The 22,291-nt window shown below is 49.9% G+C and overlaps 1 protein-coding gene across 1 annotated transcript in view; it reads right to left on the minus strand.

Annotated features, from left to right (window-relative positions):
• The window catches only part of CPXM2 (carboxypeptidase X, M14 family member 2), a 128,848-nt gene extending 119,807 nt beyond the window's left edge, over window positions 1–9,041 (minus strand). Inside the window, exon 1 of the mRNA XM_024121523.3 lies at window positions 8,759–9,041. Within this exon, the coding sequence (XP_023977291.1) occupies window positions 8,759–9,041 (283 nt within the window). The remainder of the gene's footprint in view (window positions 1–8,758) is intronic.
• Between the last annotated feature and the right edge of the window lie 13,250 nt (window positions 9,042–22,291).

A 22,291-nucleotide genomic window follows, 5' to 3' on the forward strand; every position in this document is an offset into this window, starting at 1 on the left:
GCCCTTGCTCCGCAGCGGGGGGGGCCGCTACGGTGAGAGGCCCGCGTACCGCAAAAAAAAAAAAAAAAAAAAAAAAAAATCGATCTTGGCAAATACCCATCGAGGGCAGGAAGCTTGCTATGAACATGATTCTACAGAGGGGGACACGGAGGCTCAGAGGAGAAGGGACCCACCCAAGATCACTGACAGAGCCAGGAGGCAGCAGAGCAGGAGCCTGACGCCAGGCCCAGGCCCTTCCCTGCCCCTTCTTCTCTTACAGCAAGAAAGGCAGCATATGGTCTGTACAAATGACAGAAAGAGTGAAGTGGAAATAATGTACAGAGAAGGAGCCAGAACCAAATCAACATCTCCATCTGGGCTGCGTGACAGAACTGAATTCCTTAAAAGTAGCAAACTGAATTGCCAATGCAGGCCACATATTCTATTCTGGTCCACGGTGATAAATATCATGCTCCTTGATTGACAGGAAACTATTTTTTCCCCTCTCTATACTAGGAGCTTACAGTAGCAACCCCAGAATCTGAAAAAATTCTTTGCTGCATATTTGCATTTTCCCAAGAAATTCCAGCCCTATGGCACCTGCACTCCCTCTTGTGAAGGACGCAGCCCCGCCCTAAGCTCCTAGCCTGGCTCTTGTGAAGGAACCCGCATGAGGAGGAAGGCCATGCGGGAAACCAAGCCACCGCAGGTTCTCGGGAGCTCCCCAGAGAGGCAGCCTCGCGGCTCCAGGACAGACAATAATTCCGCTTTTCTCAAACACCATGGGACCAAGGAGGACCTTGCAGGTGAACGTGAAAAGCCGAAACAAAAGCGGTTAGAAACCTGTGCTCCCGGGACTCCCCTGGAGGTCCAGTGGTTATGACTCCAGGTTTCCACTGTAGGTGGCGTGGGTTTGATCCCTGGTCGGGGAACTAAGATCCCGCAGGCTGTGCAGAGCAGCCAAAAAAAAAAAAAAAAAAAAAAAAAAAAAAAAATCAGAAACTCGTGCTCCCTGTGTGTGTTAGCAAGAAGAGGATCATGACACAGGGAGGGGACAGCCTGTGTCCTTATCCAGTTCCCAAATCTGAGACAGTCAAGCTCCTGGCAGAAAGAGGGTTCCCAGGGATCAGGTGAAGCCCGGAAAGAAGGGGCTGAGTGGCTAAAGGACGTGCCTGCTTCCATTAATCAGGACCCTGAATGGTCTAGGCTGGAGACGGAAGCACCAGTGCAATTTTCTAAGTACTTTTTTACCAGGGCTGGATCAAAGGCAATCGATCAATCAGTCAGTCAGTCAATCGACCAAAAGGCCTCCCCTCCTCCTGCTCGGCTGTGTCTTCCCTGGGACACTAGCTGAACAGACTGTGTCCTCCTCTGCGCTGGCCTTCTGTGCAGAAGACCTTGGTCTTGTGCAGAAGACTTGGCCTCCACCAGGGTCCCCGGGGCAGAAGCGACAGCCACTCCCAGCCTCTGTGCAGCAGCAGCCACCTTCCTGACCCGCAACCAAGTAAGAAGCCCTTGGCCCTTAAAGAGATACGCCCGGGAACCACAGCAGGTGGGGTGTGCCAGCCCTGCAGGGGGCACTGCTGGTACTTGCTGGTCTCCGTTTGGGTTCTGCCCGGAACCAGCCTGAGACAGGCCTTGGAGGCAGGAGTGAATGTGAGAGGTGATTTCATGAAGCACAAATGAAGACGTGGAGGGAGTGAGACTCAGAGACGGAAACGCCGATAAGCCGGGCTGCATTGCCAAGCGGGATCCACCAGGACTCAGCGTAGCTGGGGGACCTGAGGACCCGGGGTAGACGCTGCCTCTGACCTGTCCCTCGAAAGACTGTGAGGCTGTGCATCAACCTTCTAACCTCACACCACCTTGGGGAGCTTATTATCATTATCATTATTATTCCCCTGTCACAGGGAGGAATTCGAGGCGTGAAGATGTCACACGTGCCCGTGAGTGGCAGAGCCAGATTTTGAATCTCTCTGAATCCTGAAAAAACTCTGCCAAACCCTTACATGTGCCTCTCCTGGACCAAGTATTCCATAAAAATCTAGAGTCTTAAATGAACATTTGAAGGTGTCTTGTGTGGCTCTGACCATCCTACGATACCCAGATCAGTAGTCGATGGGATCCCAGCCAGTTACGAACACTAGCCCTTCCCGTAGCCATCCAAAGGCACCCCAGTTTTATGGGTTTCATGATCCCAGAAAAGCAGCAATGGGGGCAGGGACCTCAGAAGGCCACAGAAGGCAGAGCCATTGCTGGAGGCGCAAAGCCTGAGAGCTCAGGCTCCCTGGCCACCTCAGACATCCAGCGGAGACCCCCACCTCAAAAATCCAGGTTCCAAGGGACTTCCCTGGCAGTCCAGCGGTTAAGACTCCATGCTTCCACTGCGGGGCACACAGGGTCAGGAACTAAGATCCCGCATGCCGCGTGGCGTGGCCAGGTTCCAGGGCCCAGGCTGCTGTTGCCACGGGACTGAAGGCGCCATCCTCCGTGAGATCTGGCAGCCAGGGACGCTCGGGCCACCCAGGAAAGGCGATGGCTATTTTCAAGAACCACAGCATCCAGCTCAGCTTCCCCAAACACGCAAGTGTCTGTCCCTTCATTATCCACGCACAAGCCCTGGTTTCTGGAACCATGGGCACAGTCGAGAGGAGATCTGCCAGCGCGAATAGCTGACTTTGGAAAGCATTTTGGAAACAGAGGTGGTGTCTTAGAAAACTGCTTGCTGATGTACATGAGAAGACCTTTTTTACAAAAAGTCCTTTCCCTTGGAATTTTGTAGGGAGTTGGACCAAACACTTTGGATTTAACTCTTCAAGAGAACATATAATACCATGATATAAAGATTTCTTGTTATTTGTTTAGGTGCGCTGATAGCCTTGTGATTGCTTTTGAAACACAGAGTGAAATATTTACAAACACATTCATCTAATCCTCACACTTCAGCTTTGCCCAGCAGAAGACATTTCCATCTGAAGGCCAAACCTTGCAAGACGCCCTGAAGAGTGTTGCAGCAAAAGCTTAAAAGTGAAGCTCTTTCCAGCAACTAGCTGGCAGTGCATAACAGAAAGGGCTTTGTTTACAACCAAATATGCTCAAATAACAACTCTTTGATTATCGCCGCCCGCCCACCCGCCACCCCCCCCCGCCCCCCGCCACAAGCCGGGGCAACACAGTACAGAGTGCAAACTCTCCAGTTCTGGGCACAGACATACGAACAAACATGGCTCGCTGCCCACTCTGCGAATTCCATGGACTCAAGACCGTGGACCAAAACCATAGGTGCAATGCAGGTGGGCGTGTATTCCAACAGAGGCGCATGCTCCCCAGTCCTTGAAGAAAGCAACAAACAAGCAGGAACCCAAAAGTTAAAGGCTACTTCTAACCCAGTGGAGGGGGGAGAACAAAACATCTTCAAATCACCTATTAAGAGTCTTGTTTATTAACTTGTTTGTTTCTTACTACCACTTGGGAGGGAAAAGGCAAATCAGTTATATAACTATGGTTTACTTCTCTGTTCCATTTTTTTCTCTTCAAAAAGTATGGCTCCAAACCAAGTCCATCAATTTGGAGGTGACATGAGAAGTACACCCCAAATCCACTCTCATGCCCAGAATGTGGTCCCTCATCTCACTCTGCACCCTGGGATGATGAAAACTGGGGCCAGAAGACTCACTCTTCGGACCTCAAAGCGTTCCAGCTGCAGGGATCTAGAAAATATTGAATTTGGCTAGAAACAGCTGAATAAATGGAATTAGAGAGAAGCAGCTTGCCAGGTCCCTGTGAAGAAGAACATTCTAGCAATCAGTACTATTTATCCAATGGATAAGCAACCTCGCAAGGTGGTGTGTGCCCATCAGTGGAAACGTGTGAGCCAAGACTAGTGCTGAAGTAAACTTCCAGGGGCTTCCCTGGTGGCGCAGTGGTTGGGAATTCGCCTGCCAATGCAGGCGACACGGGTTCGAGCCCTGGTCCGGGAACCCAGGGGCTTCCCATCTGTCAATAACTTCCCAAATGTGTTCTAAAACAATTCCTCAAATGTGTTGTCTAATAGCGACAACTTCGCTATTAGATTATCATCATTGCAATCTTTATATGGAAATTTAAATGGTTCTGATTTATGTTTTTGAATTAGACGAAATCGTCACTGGAAGAGACTATATCAGAAAGTGCATTTGCTATGTACCAATGTTAATAAACACTGGCACTTAAAGCTGAGTCAAGACACAAATATTAAATGTTGGGGCTTCCCTGGTGGCGCAGTGGTTAAGAGTCCGCCTGCCAATGCAGGCGACACGGGTTCGAGCCCTGGTCCGGGAGGATCCCACGTGCCGTAGAGCGGCTAAGCCCGTGCGCCACAACTGCTGAGGCTGCGCTCTGGAGCCCACATGCCACAACTGCTGAGGCCCGCGCGCCTGGAGCCCATGCTCCACAGCAGGAGAGGCCACTGCAGTGAGAGGCCCGTGCACCGCGGCGAAGAGCGGCCCCCGCTCGCCACAACTAGAGAAAAGCCCGTGTGGAGCAACGAAGACCCAACACAGCCAAAAATAAAATAAATAATTTTTTTTTTTTTAAAAAGTAAACTTCCAGGCCCAAGATGGAGTTGCTCTTACCCGGGGTGCCACATCAGGAAACAAAACTTAGATAAGCTTCCTGTTCCTAACAATCTCCTCTTAGTCAGAAATAGTTAGCCAATTCCCAAATGCCAAGCCAGCTCTGGGTCTTCTCACCCCAAACAAAGTGGACTGTGTCACCCCAGCCAACCAGATATTTTCTATGTTCTTCTTCCTTGTTCTTTATTCTTTGTCCTATAAAAGCTTCCTGCCTTCTGTCCCGTTTTGCCATTCCCCACAAGGAGACTGCCCATTTCATGAAAGTGTTAAAAAAAGTTTATATCACCTAAATTGTCTTCTTTAATCATTTTTTAACACCAAGCAGCCCACTGTCGGAATCTTGCAATAAATAAGAACTTGCATGCGATGAACACGTAGATTCCTTGAAGTTCTAAAATTCTGGGAGCTACTGATGTTCACAGTGAGGGCCTCAGAAATTTTATGATATTGAGTCCCACTTCACCACAGAAACGGATTTCACAGTTCTGAATCCTGATGGTGGTGATGGTTCCATGAATCCAAGATGTGAGACAATGCAGAGAACCACACACACACACACACACACACAATTGGCCCCAAAATGTCAATACTGCCAAGGTTAAGAAATCCTGTACTGTAGTTCTAAAAGATATTATCATTGCGGGAAGCTGGGAAAAGAGTATACAGCAGCGGTCCCCAACCTTTCTGGCATCAGGGACCAGTTTCATGGAAGACAATTCTCCCACGGATGGGGGGTGGGGGTGTGGTTTCAGGATGATTCAAGCGCATTACATTTATTGTGCACTTTATTTCTATTATTATTACCATGTAATATATAATGAAATAATTATACAGCTCACCGTAATGCAGAATCAGTGGGAGCCCTGAGCTTGTTTTCACTTGCCACTCCCTGAGAGGGTTTTGATATGAGTCTGCAAGCGGTTGATTTATTATGGTCTCTGTGCAGTCACACCTCTCTGCTAATGATAATCTGTATTTGCAGCCGCTCCCCTAGCATCACCGCCTCAGCTCCACCTCAGATCATCAGGCGTTAGATTCTCATAAGAAGCGTGCGACCTAGATCCCTCACATGCGCGGTTCACGGCAGGGTTCGCGCTCCTGTGAGAATCTAATGCCGCCGCTGATCTGAGGAGGCGGAGCTCAGGCCGTAATGCGAGTGATGGGGAGCGGCTGTAAATACAGATGAAGCTTCGCTCGATCGCCCGCCACTCACCTCCTGCTGTGCCACCTGGTTCCTAACAGGCCACGGACCAGTACTGGGGACCCCTGGTATACAGGATCTCTCTGCACTATTTCTGCAATTTCCTGTGAGTCTATAATTATTTCCAAATAAAAACTAAAAAAAATTTAAGATTTCACTCTATTCAGCACATCAGGGCTCTACTTCTCCGGAATCTGTCAGCCACTTGTGGAAAAATGCAATGCTCTCAATTAACCAAAGGATTCAGCTGTCCAAGCCACTTCCAGGAGAATGTCAGCCCATGACATCCATCGCACATTTCCGTGGTAGCATGAAAGAACAGTCAAGGGGCAAAGTCAAACTCACACCAAGATCAAATCCCCAGTGCCCTTGGCTCCTTAAGTAAACCTTCCTATGGGATTCGGAGAAGACTCCCTCCTAGACCCTGATGCACAGAACATCTGCCTTCCATCTTCCCTTGAGCCCAGCCTTTATGCAAGATACCGGCTATCTGGAAAATATTTCATCATCTGCAAAGACAAAGCACATGACAGACTTTTCAATGAGTAGTTATATATACTTTCACATTCCTTTTCTTCTCTAAATCTAACCTCTCACTCCCACCTCAGTGTCTAGACAGTGCCTGGTATGTAGCAGGCACCATCTACCCAGTCCAGAAGTTCACAACAAACAGAAACGAATGCTTCTATTGTATCACGAGCAGTACATATATCAAGTCACCCCTTAAGGGGGGCAATATCATTTCCTCTTACTGCAATTTAACTGCACAAACTATCACTGACCCCCCCCCAGTCAAAGTCAGTCTTAACCAAGCTCCCCCACTTGGGGTCCAGAGTAAAGGGTTCCAGTGGTCAAGTGCCAAAAAAAAGCCAGATGGGGAGAACAGACTTGAAAGTATTTGACCAAGGTCACACTTTGTTTGTCAGAGTCGGGGAGCTCTGAAAAGCCCCACACAATTTATTAGAAACACACACTCCAGGCAGGAGGCCTGGAGGCAGCTCTCCAGAAGCTGAGTCTCTGGAATTTCCAGGGCCCAGTTTTTATTTTGGGGAATCAGCAATGCAGCCCTCAACACACCTGCAATAACCTTCTCCAAGCCGCCAACTTTGTTGCATTCCAGGAGGGCGGGGCTGGGGCTGTCTTGCGCTCCCCTCCCCCAGGACCTCACCCAGCACCTGATGTTGGAAAGGTTCTCCGTAAGGACCTGCGGAATTATGAAGAACTCACGGAAGGACCAGCACAACCACGAGCTGACACACTGCAAGCTTTTGTTGAAAAGCTCATCAAACAACTGACAAGTAAGGTAGCAGGCACTGGTCGTCTTGGGCAGATATAGATGCTGAGGTCCAGGAAGCTGAGTGCTGAGCCCCAGACCCAGGCGTTAAGTGCAGTCCTCAGACTCTCAGTCTGGGGCTTCTTCCATGCTCCCCTTGCCGTCTCCCCAGTAAATACCAGAACCTAACAAATGTGTCTCCCACCCACCTCCCCCAACCATACCCAGCGCTGTGCTAACCACGTAGCAGATACTAAAAAAACAAACACACACGCCAGCTTGGTTCAAACTACCAAACAAAAAAGGTCTTGAGTTAAAAGCACAGGAGAAGGGCTTTCAAATCTCCCACGCCAGCGAGTGACCCTAAGCAGCTTGCCTACGTGGTCAGAGCCTCAGTTTCCTCATCTGTAAAGTAACAAGAATACCCACCCCTCAGAGCCCCTGAAAGAATTAATGAGACGGCTGTCCATAAATCTCCTAATAAAGTCGCAGCGGATGGTCGACAGATATGAGTGTTTTTTCCCACTCCTGTTCCTGTTACTAAACCAGTGTGCTTTTTACAAATCTTAATGTTCATAATTCCCCAGAAAATATAGGAAATTCCAGGTGGTTCTGTTCAAGGTTACACAACTCACAGAACTGCCTGCAGATGTACAGAGCCGCCCACAAACTGAAATATGGCAGGACTCCCCCTCCAGGTAAGTGCAAAGGAGCTGCTCAAGAGTTCTGGGCCGCCATCTCCACTCCTTCCCGGCTGCCTCGCTGCTATCTTCTGTGAACAGTTTAAGCAAACAAAGGTGATGCCTTTCTTGCCAGGAGCTGTGTCATGGTGCCACTGGCACGTATCTCCTTTCAAGGAAGGCCGTTACAAGGCCGGAGAATTTGGCCACAATCCTGCCTCACTCCTCAATCTTTAAATACTCGGACCGCAGCCCGCTGCAATTTGAGCAAAGAACATTTGGGACAATGAAGAGAATGTCCCCCTTCTCAAGGAGTGTAAGAAACCAAAGGCAAGTCATTTCCCCAAGACGGGGCAGGCAGAACGTGGGGATGCAACTGAGAAGGCTGGCAGAGACGGCCGGCTTCAGACGCCACGGGGCTTCCCTAACCCCTCCTCCGGCACAGGAGTCCAGCTGCAGCCCAGGGCTCCCCGACAGAGGCTCTGCCATCCTGCCCCTGCCGGACCAAGGATTCAAGGGACCCACAGAAAGCAGGAGGGAGGGAGCCGAGAGGGCACCCTGGCTGGGGAAAGGCCCGCCGCGGAGCTCTCCCCAGAAGGCCACGGTGCCAAAACAGACCAACTAGTCACATCGCCAAATAGGAAGTTCACTCTCAAGAAAACGCCCTGGGAGAAGACTGAAAAAGTAGGCAGAGCGGGAAGAAGTGTCCGGCAGGAAGATGCTTTGCCCAGGAAATGTCAAACCTGGGGCATTGGTACCAGCTCCCCAGGCAGCCCCCCAACCGCACAGTCCGTCTCCAGCTGAGAGGGGCCCGCCGGAGCGGCCCCGGGATAAGCGCGGTTCAGCGCCTAGGAAGGGGGTGGGGGGCAGCGAGGGGGGGGTTCACGGGTCTCTCATGCCAGACACACGGACAGCGAAGCCAGCTGTCGCCTCAGACCCGGCCGGCCACCGCTGGGACAGGCGCGCAGCCACGGGCGCCCCCTCGGGCCGCGCGGCGCAGAAAGTTACTTACCTGGCGGAGGCGTCTCCGGAGCCAACTTCTCCCTCTTGGTCGCCTTCTTGGGCGGCCTGGGCTCGGACGCGCGCAGCTTCCGCTCCTCCTCCCCGGGCCCCGCGGGCAGCGGCGGCGAGAAGGGCTCGGGCTCCAGGCGCGCGTAGTAAGGCTCCCGGCTCCAAATCTCTTGCACGTAGTAGTCGGGGTCCTCGACGGCTGCGCCTTGGGCCGCGGCCCCGGCCAGGGCCACCGCCAGCAGCGCGAGAGCCAGCGCCAGCGCGGCGGCCCCCCGGCGGGCCATGCCCGCTCCTCCCCGCGCCCGGGGCAGGGTCACGGCGGCCGGGAGCGCCGGGCGGGCGGCGGGCGCGGACAGCGGCGCAGGGCAGGGGCGCCGGCCTCAACAGCGGCGCGCACGGGACGCGGAGGCGCGTGTGACCCGCTCTCCGGGCTGGGCTGGGCTGGGCTGGGCTGGGCTGGGCCGGGGCGGGGCGGGCCGGGGCGGGCAGGGGCGCGCCCAGACGCGGGGCGGGCGCAGGGGGGCCGGCCCCGCCCTTCCCTCCTCCCTCCCTTTCCTGCCGACCCCGCGGTGGCCGGCCCTCGGAGCTCCCCGCGCCCGGGGCAGGGCCACGGCGGCCGGGAGCGCCGGGCGGGCGGCGGGCGCGGACAGCGGCGCAGGGCAGGGGCGCCGGCCTCAACAGCGGCGCGCACGGGACGCGGAGGCGCGTGTGACCCGCTCTCCGGGCTGGGCTGGGCTGGGCTGGGCCGGGGCGGGGCGGGCAGGGGCGCGCCCAGACGCGGGGCGGGCGCAGGGGGGCCGGCCCCGCCCTTCCCTCCTCCCTCCCTTTCCTGCCGACCCCGCGGTGGCCGGCCCTCGGAGCCGGGTGTCGGGGGCCCCCTCCATCCCATTAACTGTCTCCAAACCTCCCCCTTTGCCCGCACTCCCGAAGCCGGCCAGTGCTGGGCGCCTGCTTCCCCAGAGACTCAAAGGGGTTTCCATCTAGAAGGAACCTCGAGCCGTTTTACAGGCTGGGGAACCGTGACCCACGATGAGAAAGGATCGGCCCACGGTCCTAAAGCAAATTAGAGCCCGAAGCCTAGCCTCCAGCTCTCCTGACCCCTACCCTGTCCCTGGCTCCACTTCAGACACGGGTTCCCCGCCGGCCAGACAGACCTTTCTTCAACCTGACCATGATCCTATTTCAGGAACTATGAATGAGGAACCCAGGTCCCCAGGGTTCCGAGGAGTAAAGTGTCGGGGGTGGGGGCTGGGGGGCGGAGCCCTGCTCCTGACTGAGAAGTGACTCTGTTGGCTGAGGAGAGAAGTGGAGTCATTCTACGGCTGACCTGACGTCCTGGCGGTCACAGGGCGCATTTGGTTCATTGGATGATTAGGTTCCTGTCTTCAGGGCAGGGAGCTCACACTACCTTTTGAAAAAGTAGCTTATGTCCTTGGAAAACTTTGTGTTCATCTTTCAGGCTGGGATGTTGGGGAAATGGGGCCTGCATTGGTTTTCTATTGCTGCTGTAACAGATTACTACAAATTTAGTGGTTTAAAGCAACACATACTGAGTATGGTACAGGTCTGCAGGTTAGAAGTCTGAGCGGGTGTCACCAGGCTAAAATCCAGGCTTCGATGAGCAGGCTGCATTCCCTAGTGGGGCCTCTGGGGAAGAATCTTCCAGGCTCACACAGGTGTTGGCTGAGGTGAGTTCCCGGAGGTGGTAGCCCTGAGGTCCTCTTTACTGGCCGGCCGTCAGCCTGGCCAGTCTTCACTCCCGGGTGCTGCTGTGTTCCTTCTCTTGCTGGCCATGAGGCATTGCCAGCAACCTCTCTCTGGTCCTGTCTGTGGCCTCTACATCGCAGGGCCAGCACTGGCATGTGAGTCCCTCCAGTGGCTTCAAATCTCTCCCTTCTGCCAGATCTTCCCTCTTTCCAGCTGGGGAAAATTCTCTGCTCCTGGATCGGATGGACCCACCCAAATAATTCAGGATAATCCCCTTCTCTTAAGGTGGTGACCTCAATCACATCTGCAAAAGCCATTTTGCCATGTAACCTAACCGGTTCCTGGATCCCCAGGATTCAGGTAGAAACATCTTTGGGGAGCCTTTCTGCTGACCCCAGGGACAGACTGACCCTCAACTCTCGGTTGGGCTATCACTTTCCCAGTCCCTGTGGACCCTACCATTCCAGGGTGCCACTGAGTTGGGTCTGGGCACTCAGGCAAGGCCTCCCCATTTCCCTGGAGTCACACTTCTGAGCCCACACAGTGAGCAAGCTTGGGCCCTCCTCTGCCTCTGGCCTCCCCCATTTGCCATCTGGTTTTCTCTCATTGTCCCCACACAGACCGATTAACCAGGCCATCCTTTAGGGCAGATTTCCTGAGCTCCCAGACCTCAGGCCAAAGCAGAATGGGCGGGGAGGGGTGGGGGTGGGTGGGAGAGGGGGGCAGGCTGAGGCAGGGCCCTGCCCTATCCCCAAGGGCCAGGAGGCCTTGGACTTGGTTGTCAACTTCCCAGGACATTCTGGAACCCAGAGCCAGCAGAGGTCTCCAGAGTGAGAGAAGAGGAAGGCCCCCTTCCCCTCCCTCTACTCTCCAAGCAGGCCTGGGCTGGGCTGGTCCATGACCCCCTCTGGATGCTCTCCCACCCTCTTCCAGGATATATCCCCCCGGGCTCAGTCACAGGGGCTCTTTTATCTGAAGCCAGGCACTCCAGACAACAAAATAAGTCCACACGGGGCTTCAGTGGCAAAAAGGCAGCAAGTGACACACCCAGAAGTTCCAGCTGGCTGTACAAAGCACAAGCGAGAGGGTCACCTGGAATCCTCCATCCAAGCAGGGTTGCACCCTGCACTACCTCCACCAGAGACCCCAGAGCTTGCTAAACACGCAGATGCCCAGGACCCACCCCAGACCTACAGGATCTCCTGAGGGGTGGGATTGGGCTCTGGCATGTCTAGAAGCTCCTCACGTAATTCTGATACAGTTAAAGTTTGAGACTAACCTTCTCCCTCCCATTTTACGGGGGAGGAGACTGAGGCCCAGACTCACCCAAGGACACAAAGCAGACTCGTGGCAGTCAGACTAAAATCCTTCATCCGGTAGTTAACGTCAGGCAGTCTGCATCTTGATGGCCCCAAACCCACAAGGTTTGAAAACGTGTTACTTTCCTGGCATCTCTTAGGTATAACTAAAATAACATACACCTCCTCTGCAGCGTCTGGTAAACGATCAGAGAATGTCCCACTCAAACGTGATTCTCAGCACATCCCTCGCATCAGGAAATGAATCCCACTGATCACTGTTCTCTGTATTATTGCTTGTTTGTTTTCTGTGGAGAGGCACATAATTAAAGCAAGCAGAACAAATGGAACAAGAATTGGCACTGATGCCAGTGTAGCAACCCGCTGCACGGTTCCTGGAGCTGCCTTTGTCTACCTCTGATTCTCCATCTCTGGGGCTGCTCGCCTGGAAATTTGCAGGGCACAGCCAGAGTTCATGAAGTTTAGGAAGAGGGGGTGGCCAAGCTGACCTCATTCTCTTGTTCACCAAGCCTCATCCTGCTTCTCAACCCCAGCTTATCTGCCGGGGAGGAGTCCCTCATTCTTCAGCTTCCCAGAGGAAGACTTTGCCCCATTTATGCTTTACCTTCTAAGACTGCTGACCCGTCTCTGAATCCTGTTGCTTCTTGTGGCACATCTTCTTTAACTCACCTCTTCCTCCATTCCCGCTGGCAGTATCCTGGTCCGTTGCTCAAGAGCCTCGCGTCAGATTACTGGGACACTTGCTTGGCAGGTGTCTCTGCTTCTGGCCTCTGTGACTTGCTGTTCACCCCACATGGGAAGCTACCAGCTTTCTCCCTGAAACCCCCATGTATAATGTTGCTCTCCTATTGAAGAACCTAAAGTGCTTACCCATCTCACATAAGTCCAACCCCTCTGCATAGGACTCAGGCTCACACACCCACCCAAACTTAGTTCTCCCAGTGCACCAACCAGCAACAATGGTAAGACATACTCTTCACTGCCCCTTGCTCAGTGTCTATAAAATCTTTATAAACTGGTAGTTATTATAATCTGCTAATTTCACATCCTCCACCGACACAATAGGGTACAAGAAAGATGGAAAATGCTCAGTAAGTCATTGTTGCATGACTAATCATGAGTAAGGGTCTTTCATGGCATCAGCAGAGAGTGCTTTTTTCTGAGACCTTTTTGTTCTCAACCTAATAATGTATGTATTGAACTTAAGTCTGGGACCCTAACAAACGGCTGTTTTCATCTCCCAACAGTGTAAGTGGAGCTCAGCAAAGTGCTAACTAATCTCGGATATTTGCCAAGCTATGAAAGCAACCCCTCCAGCTGGGTGTAGTAGCTGGGGCAAATCTGGAAACCAGAGCAGCTCAGAATCCCTTCTGGTTTCTGAGTTCTTCAAATGGTGTTTCGTTTTGTTTTGTTTTTAAGTCAACTCATGGTTTGCTTCAGTTGGGAATCTGTTTCTGTGCATTTCTGTTAAGCAAGGTAAGCCAGGGTTCATTCATTCATTCGTTCATTCGTTCCTGAGACTCAGGATTCTGCTAAGCCAATTTCTGTTCCACAACAAATGTGTACTTGTCAAAAAATCCTCAAACACCTTACAGAGCTAATAATGTTTCAAATATTTACGAGCCCCACAGAGAAGATTTATGTTAAGCTGCTTGACAAGGAACAATAGAGTGTACAGATCCAGGGAACATTCTGTTGAAACAAATGTTGCCAAGACATCAATACTTTTATAGCATTTTTCATAACGAACTTTCACACTTGCTCATTTCCCTAATTATCCCTGAGACGTTTACACTCAGAAAGAATGAAAATGGCATTTTTTTTAAGATCGGTAATTTGAAAAATTAGCTGCTATATAAAGAAAAATACACGTTCAGGCACAGTCATTGCTAAAAATATAGTCTCGAGATAGCTGCTCACAATGAGAGATACTAAGTTGTTATGGCAACGATGATTATAATTACAAAGCTGGAGGGTTTTTCCCGTTCATCACTCTGTTGAGATGTGGTAGTTTAAATGGCAGTGTCCTTTGTAATGTCCTTAATCTCATTACTACATAATCACCCATTTCATATTTAATTTTCAACATGTTTGTTCTCACTCCTGGACGCTATAGATTTGGCATCTTTTGATAAGCTTCATTCTCAGTTCATGGGTCCCGTACCCTTGCAGCTCATTTTCTCTCCTCAGTATTGCTTTTGCTCTGTGATTTCATTTTTAATTTGACCTGGGGAAACTTGCTTTGGCTTGAGATATTCCATTTGTAAACAATAAGATGCTGTTGTCAAAACTGTTAAGAGGGGCTTCCCTGGTGGCGCAGTGGTTGCGCGTCCGCCTGCCGATGCAGGGGAACCGGGTTCGCGCCCCGGTCCGGGAGGATCCCACATGCCGCGGAGCGGCTGGGCCCGTGAGCCGTGGCCGCTGGGCCTGCGCGTCCGGAGCCTGTGCTCCGCAACGGGAGAGGCCACAGCAGTGAGAGGCCCGCATACCACAAAAAAAAAAAAAAAAAAAAACTGTTAAGAAATCATACCAACAGACACTTGGGGAGACATTGAACTCGGATTAGTCAGAGGCTGCTCAGTATCCCTGGAGATACAGCATTTCTTGGTCACCTACTATGTGCAGGACAATTTGCAGATAGGATCACATCTAACCTTTGTGCTGATTTCTCTCCGTGCATCCGCTCCCATCTCTGTCCCCCTCGGTCCGTCTGCCTCCTGAAAGCTGACCCTTGTAGAATGAGCATCCTTGCCCTCTGGTTTCTGATTGGTTATGGGCAGTAAGAGGTGTCACTAGGAGATAGGAAGGTGGGGGGAGAGAGAGATCTGGGTACTACTCCTTCCCCCAACCCTTCCATGTCCCTCCCTACTTTGGCCCCAGAGGTCCTACTGGTGGCTGCATCTTGTGCTGCCCTGAAGCCTCCCTCCTCAGCTCCTGCTCTGCAGGCCGACGGGCAGCAATGACTTCCTGCAGGTCGAAGCCTGTTCCCACTAGTCTCTGACCCATCACGGGGCCCAAGATGCACTTAGGCACAGGCCCACCCAGTGCTAGTCATGAGGGGTTCTTGGGGGTGGCTTTAGCTGCCAGCAAATCTCTAGCCCCTTCTTCCAGTGGGATTGCTTAGGATCTAAATTCCTCAAAATGGAAATTCTGGAGCTGCTCCTGCGGTCACTTGATGCATGAAACCTAAAAGAGAAGGAGCGTTCATCTCTGTGGAATCACTGTTTGCATGAAAAGGAACTCAGTGTGAGAAACCAGGACACAAAGTCTAGGAAGGTTCTTTCCTGTCCCCCCAACCCACCACCAACACATGGGGCTGCTGCACTCTAGCCCAGATCAGAAAAAAAGTTTTCAAAGGTCTGAAGCTCAGGCCTTCCCCTTTCTCTCCCACTGTCAGGGTACAGGGCTCTCTGAAACAGCAATGCCAAACGCACTTAGTCCACAAACTCAGGGAGGCCTCAGAAATGGAAAAGACCACCCACGCCTATAGCTTATTCTCATGCAACCAAACCTGAAACCAGGGGTTGTACTGCAGTTTCTGCAGGAGAAATCCCTGATCTGTCCACATCACAGAAGATACTGAGCTTCATAGAATAGAGACCAAAAATATAACAAGAAAGTATTATAAGCTTAACAAATTTGAAAATCTAATAAATTCCTAGGAAAAATATAAAATGCCAAAGTTGACACAACAAGAGAGAACCCAAAGAGACCAACAATAGTAAAGAAATTAAAATGGGAGTCAGCCAGTCTTTGTAAAGAAGTTCCAGTGGTTTTACAAGTGAACTTACCAAACTTTTTAAAAGGCCAAATTCCCATCTCATAACAGTTTTATTTTAGGAAACAGAAAAAGAGTGAAAGCTGCTTAGATCATTTTATGTGGCTAGTGTAATCTTGATTCTAAAACCACAGAATGAAAATACATGAAAAGAATATAATGAGCTCATTTTATTATGAATACAGATGCAAAAAAATCCTGAGTCAAATATTAGCTAACTGAATCCAACAGCTTATTTTTTAATACAGTATAAGAAAGCTAGCCTTGTTTTAGGAATACAAGGTTGGTTCAACAGGAGAAAACCTATCTACGTAGTTCATCACAGCAATGGACCAAAAGACAAAAATTGTATGATTATCTGAATCAGTGAATTGTCAATGCATTATCTGAATCTGAAAAGCGTTTCTTAATATTCAACACCTAATTAGGAAAGAAACTCTTAGCAAACTACGAATAAAAGGAACTTTCTTATCCTGATAAAGGTTATGTACCAAAAATCTATAACAAACATTATAATTAATAGAATCAATTTAGATGCATTCACTTTAAGACTGGATTCAGGGCCAGGTGTCCACCATCACTGTTATTGTTTCACATGGTCCTGGAAGCTGTGGCCAATGTTATAGGGGAAAAAAGGACAAAAAAGTGTAAATTTAAGAAGGAAAGAGAAAAAATCTTTATTATTAAAGATTAATCATCGGATCATTTATCCAAGAAAGACCAGCAGAATCATCAGGCAAAATAAGACATAGTTTTGCAAGATAGGTTGATGAAAGATAAATTTTTTAAAAACCAGTAACATTTCGGTACACCAGTGATAACAAATCAGACAATATAACACAAGATAAGATAAATTCACAGCGGTAGCTAATTATGACTGGAACTATCAATACTTCAGAATTTATCTGACCAAGAATACAGAAGACCTGTAAGGAGGCAACTCTGAAATTTTAGTAAAGGACTTAGACGATGTCCTGAACAAATGACAAGATAGAATTCCATGCTCTTTCATGAATAACTTAGTATCATAAAGATTCAATTCTCCCCCCTACATATTAATCTATAAATCAATTAATTTTAAATATAAGCAAATTCTATACAATAAAAAATCTAGTTGGATTTTGAGAAATTCAATACACTTATTCTAAAATATGTATGGAAAGAAAAAAGTCCTGAAATAGCTAAGATAGCCTTAACTTGTCCAACTAGGTATTAAGACACATCACAAAGTCACAGTTGAAAAAAAGGGGGAAAAAAGAAATAGAAATCATGGTACTGACACAAAAACAGACCACAGACAAACGTAACAAATGAGAGAGCTTAGATACAGACTTACGTGTAATGGGAACAATACACAATGTGAGAATGTTATGAAGCAAGGTAGAATTTTCACTCTGTGGCATTGGGAAATCTGACTTTCCATATGGGGAAAGCTAAAACTGGATCCTTACCTAAGACCACTCAAAAAGGTGAACTCCAAATGGATTAAAGAGCTAAATGTGAAAAGCAAAACCATGAAGGTAATAGAAGAAAATAAAGGAAAATATCTTTGTGACCTAGAGATGGGGAAAACTTCTGAAATAAAACCTCAAAAGTACAACCCGTAAGGCAAAATAATTGGTGAAGTTGCTTATATTGAGATAAAGGATTTACATTCCACAAAGGGCACCCCGGACAACACGAACAGACAGATAACATATTGAGAGCCGATACCCGCAATGTTTAAATCTGACAAAAAAAATCAACACCCATGATATGTAAGGAAGAAAAGCCCCAGTAGAAAAATGGGCAAAGGATCTGAACAGGCTACTCACAGAAGAGAAAACTCAAAAGACTAACGACGTATAAAGGGATGCTCAAAGTCATTAGCGATCAGAGAAATAGAAATTTAAATGATGAGGTATCAACTGGCAACTATTAGCTGCACAGAAACGAGAAAGCTGGATAGTGCCACGGGTCGGTGATGATGTGAGGTTATATGACCTCCCCTCCAGCGTTGCTGGTGGGCATATGGGGACAGATGACCTCCATCTGGAAGGCAGACTCATGTTCCCTGATGCATTCCTAAAGAACTCATGCCCACCGCACCTGTGCTCGTTATTCGTATAAGACAAAACGTTAAAGATTATGAACCCAATGAAAAAGAAAAATGTAACTGAGAAGCATTTTTTTTCCCGCTAAAATGCTTCTGCCAACAGAGAATATTACATGAATGCGGGATCAAATCACAGAAACAATATCTACATTGCCATTTGCACACAGAAGACTTTGGTCGACCAGCTTAACTTACTTTCTTCTTTTCCACTGAATTGAATAAACGGATCAATTTTGTGGCACTACCTTCTAGAGTCAACCCAAATTAATAATTTGGTAATGCCAATTAACTTTTATTCTTCCATAACTTTCAGATGACTTTTAGGAAGTAACAGATGTAGGAATAGGTAAGCAAATGCACTATATTTAAAAGCATTTGTAGGGGCTTCCCTGGTGGCGCAGTGGTTGAGAATCTGCCTGCTAATTCAGGGGACATGGGTTCGAGCCCTGGTCTGGGAAGATCCCACATGCCGCGGAGCACCTAGGCCCGTGAGCCACAACTACTGAGCCTGCGCGTCTGGAGCCTGTGCTCTGCAACAAGAGAGGCCGCGACAGTGAGAGGCCCACGCACCGCGATGAAGAGTGGCCCCCCACTAGCCACAACTAGAGAAAGCCCTCGCACAGAAACGAAGACCCAACACAGCCAAAAATAAATAGATAAACAAATTGGGTTTTAAAGATAAAATTCTTAAATCTTTTTTAAACCCAAGCTACCAAACTCCAGTGGATAAAACAGAAAGCCTGTTTACTGTTTCCATTCTCCATCCCAGAGGTAGGAGTGAGGGCTGTTCAATATTGAAGTGCTTAAATTTAGTATTTTAATGTATAAACAGCCTCCAAACATAATTACTGATCCAGGAGAGGCCCATCTGAGGACCTGCAGACCGGGGCACAGATAGGTAGCCCATCAGAGTCAGACCAACACGGGCCTGAGGTCCTCCCTCACCCTGACTCTACCCCTCACTAGCTGTCAGCCTGGAGCAGGGGCTGACTGCACCATCCTAGCCTCAGTTATGCATCTGCAAAGTGGGAGAAACCCTCCTGACCTAGTAGAGAATTGTGGTGAGACTTTAATAATGAGATGCATGCAACTGCTTAGCCGAAAGCTTGGCACACAGTAGATGCTCGGTGAAGGTGAGCTGCTGCTCTTGTGATTTGTTGTGATTATCTTGTCCTGTCAGAGCAAGGTGCATGCTCATCACTGCCTCATGGAGAAAGGAGACCCCACACCATGCCCTTCACTCTTTCCTGGCTCCCCCCGCCAACATCACTACCACCCCCAATTTGCACACACTGTTGCCACTACCTGGGTGCTCTCTGGTCCTTCCTTTCCTAGCAAACTCCCACTTGTACTTCAAGGCGCCCCCTGGGGGAGCCCTCCCTGACTGCAGGTCTTCTCTCCGCCCCCCAGGCTCCCACAGCACCCTGCACATGGCTCCCGCGACCCTCAGGGCATTGTGAGTTCCCAACTGCCCAGTGAGCGCCTCCAAGGGAGAGGGCGCAGAAAGCACTTGGCTTCTCTCCCACACGCAGGAGGTGTCCGGTACACGCTAGCTGCATGGCTGCATGAAAAGAACTTAGCAGCGTCCAAAGCCTGACTTCTCTCTGGGTCCCCTTCAGCACCTATCCCAATGCCTGGCACACAGTAGGTGCTCAATAAACAGTCATGCATTGAAATTGACTTTCCAAGTCCACATCACCCAGACTGCATTTGCCTCCAAGTGGCTCGTCTGGCCTTCCAGTGCAGCCTGGGACCCGGGGTACCTGCCTATCCTTTATCATCACCTGCCACCTTTATCATCACCCAGTCCTCAGGTGGTCCCCTGACATGGGTGAAGCCCTCCTAGGGATGTGTGCACAGTGTGAGAAGGAAGACCCTGCTACTCCCACAAGAACAGAGACCAGGGTGCCTGCACCACCCGCTCAGGCTGGGGGAGGGGGCTTTGCAACGTGCAGAGAGCGCTCCCCAGCTGCCCCGGCCACTTTACATTTTACAAGGGATCTTGTTCTCAAAAGAGGAAAGGAGGAAAAGCCAGAACCAAGCCAATTAATTTTTTAAACACCCCAGAGATACAAATTAAACAAGGTTGGCCAGACACAGCTATAGCCTGACAAAGATAGGAGATTTTCAGTCTCTGGCGTGGGTTAGCCTGGCCAGGACCCGTCCTTCTCCTGTCAATTCCCACCCAGTTAGAGGAGATTCCTGAGTTTGCCCCACCTCAGCTAACGCAGCTCTTAGCTCCCTCTTTGGATAAAAAAATTCATGAGACTTACGAAGTGAAATAAAAATAGCATAACAATTAAAATCAACATACAAGATTTTCTTTTTCAAATGAAACCTCTGCAGTTATAGTTACATAAATGAAATACCTTTCAGCCTTCAGGTCTCAGTTTAAATGTCACTTGCTCAGAGAGCCCTTTCTGGAAAATTCTATTTCATGCAGGCCTTACCCTGCTCTCCTCATTTCCTGGCTCTGCATCCTTCTTTTCCTTCATGGCACCCAGCACACTTTGTCACTCTTTTCTGATTGCTCTGATGCTTGAGTCAGTAAGAGACAGGCTGGTTCAGTGATGAGAGAATGGACCCTGGATCAGTTGCTGGAGTCCAGAGTCTAGCTCAGTCACTCAGCAGCTGTGCCTTGGTGTCCTCATCTGCAAAATGGGGGTAACAGTGCTCCCTCATACATATACAATGGAATATTACTCAGCCATAAAAAGGAGGAAATAATGCCATTTTCAGCAACATGGACAGACCTAGAGATTATCATACTAAGCGAAGTCAGACAGAGAAAGACAAATATCATATGATATCACTTATATGTGGAATCTAAAATATGATACAAAACAGAAACAGACTCACAGGCATAGAAAACAAAATTATGGTTACCGAAGGTGAAAGAGGGGGAGGGATAAACTAGGAGTTTGGGATTAACAGATACAAACTACTATATATAAAATACATAAACAACAAGGTCCTACTGTATAGCCCAGGAACTATATTCAATATCTTGTAATAAACCGTAACGGAAAAAAATCTGAAAAAGAATGTATATACCTACATATATGTATGTATGTATAGCTGAATCACTTTCCTGTACACCTGAATCACTGTAAAATCAGTTACACTTCAATAAAAAATTATTAAAAAAATAAAATTCAAAAAATAGTGTCCACCTCACAGACCTGTGGGGAGTAAATGAGTTAATTTGTGTAAAGTGCTTAGAACAGGGCCTTGCCATGGGAAGGGCTAAATTATGTTATAACGCCCACTTCTAGCTTCAGTGGTTTTATTCACTAAGATATGAGCACACCTAGCACCACTCCTGGCGCAGGGCACGTGGTCAGTAAAGGCTGGGTTCTCCTCAACCCCGGCCCCAACCAGTGTATCCACACTCACCCCCTCCTCTCTTATTCATAAACCCCTTCTCAGGCCAAACTGAACACCTCCTTCTGCATTCACAGGTCGGGCTCTCCCCCCTTCCTCCAGTGCTGTCCCCTCCGCTGCCACCTGTCCAGCCCTTCCTTCTGGTTGCGTCATCCCTCCCCCCGCTCCCTGCCCCAGGTCTACCCACGGCGGCGCCCAAGCACTGCTTCCTCCGTCCTACTCTTTCCTAGTGAGGAAGTAGCCCTCCTGGCCCTGGGAAGCTGGAGTCCCGGGCAGTGCAGCCAGTGACCACGCTCTGGGCCAGGCAGGTGGCAGCTGTGCCAGGAAGTCACCCCAAGACAAGGACAGAGCAGGGCTTTGCAGCTCCCTTATCAGGTGCTTGCCTTCCCTATACCCTGAGCTCCCCTCAGCCAGGCTGTATCTAATGGTCGCCTGCAGTGAGGTGGTCCCTTCAACAAAGGCGAAGAGGGAATTAGAGAAATTATGAGGAACGCGACACAGCTGGGTCATTAGCAGCCAAGGGTTTCCAGATTTAAGGATGATGTGACCCTGGCCATGAAGCTGTGGTCCCAGAGAGAGCAATACAGAGACAGTCACTTTGGTTCCAGAGATGCGGCGCTCCGTGCCTCAGCCTTTCAGAGCCTCAGTTGCTCCATCTGCAAACTAGGGATCTGGGCAGGTGACCCTGAAGGCTCCTCCTCCTATTTCAGTCCCTGACCTTCTGATGCACAGTGACCGAACCACTGAAGCTTTCAGTCCAGGGCAGAGGATGCCTGCCAATGACCAAGAGATGGCCCACCCAACACATAAAGTTCCAGACTTCCCTGTGGCTCCCAGGGCCCAACCTGCTTCTCGTCTGCCCCACGCATCACATTCGGCTCCTCCTTTCCACCCGGCCAACCCCTTCCCCGCCCCTGTGAACCCCGGTGTCACCATCACAGCCCCTCCTGCCCAGGGATTTCCCTCATTTCACCACCTCCCTGCCTCCCACCCCCAACCTCACACCCCACTCCATCCTCCATCCTCCATCCAGCTTTGAGACTTGGGTGCTTTCCTGCCATCTGGAGGATGACGGCCAAACCCCAGGGTCTGCATGAACTGGCCACCTGCCAACACTCTCCCCACGTCTTCACCCAACCAGTGACGCCCAGGTACAGAAATCAGGTCACACCATCTACAAGGCCCCCCCACCTTCTTGCTCACCCACGTCCACTGCCAGGAACGGCATTACCAACTCCAGGCAGCCTTCCC

The sequence above is a fragment of the Physeter macrocephalus genome, chromosome 20 (genome assembly GCF_002837175.3).
Source record: "Physeter macrocephalus isolate SW-GA chromosome 20, ASM283717v5, whole genome shotgun sequence".
In the NCBI taxonomy this organism is placed as follows: Eukaryota; Metazoa; Chordata; class Mammalia; order Artiodactyla; family Physeteridae; genus Physeter; species Physeter macrocephalus.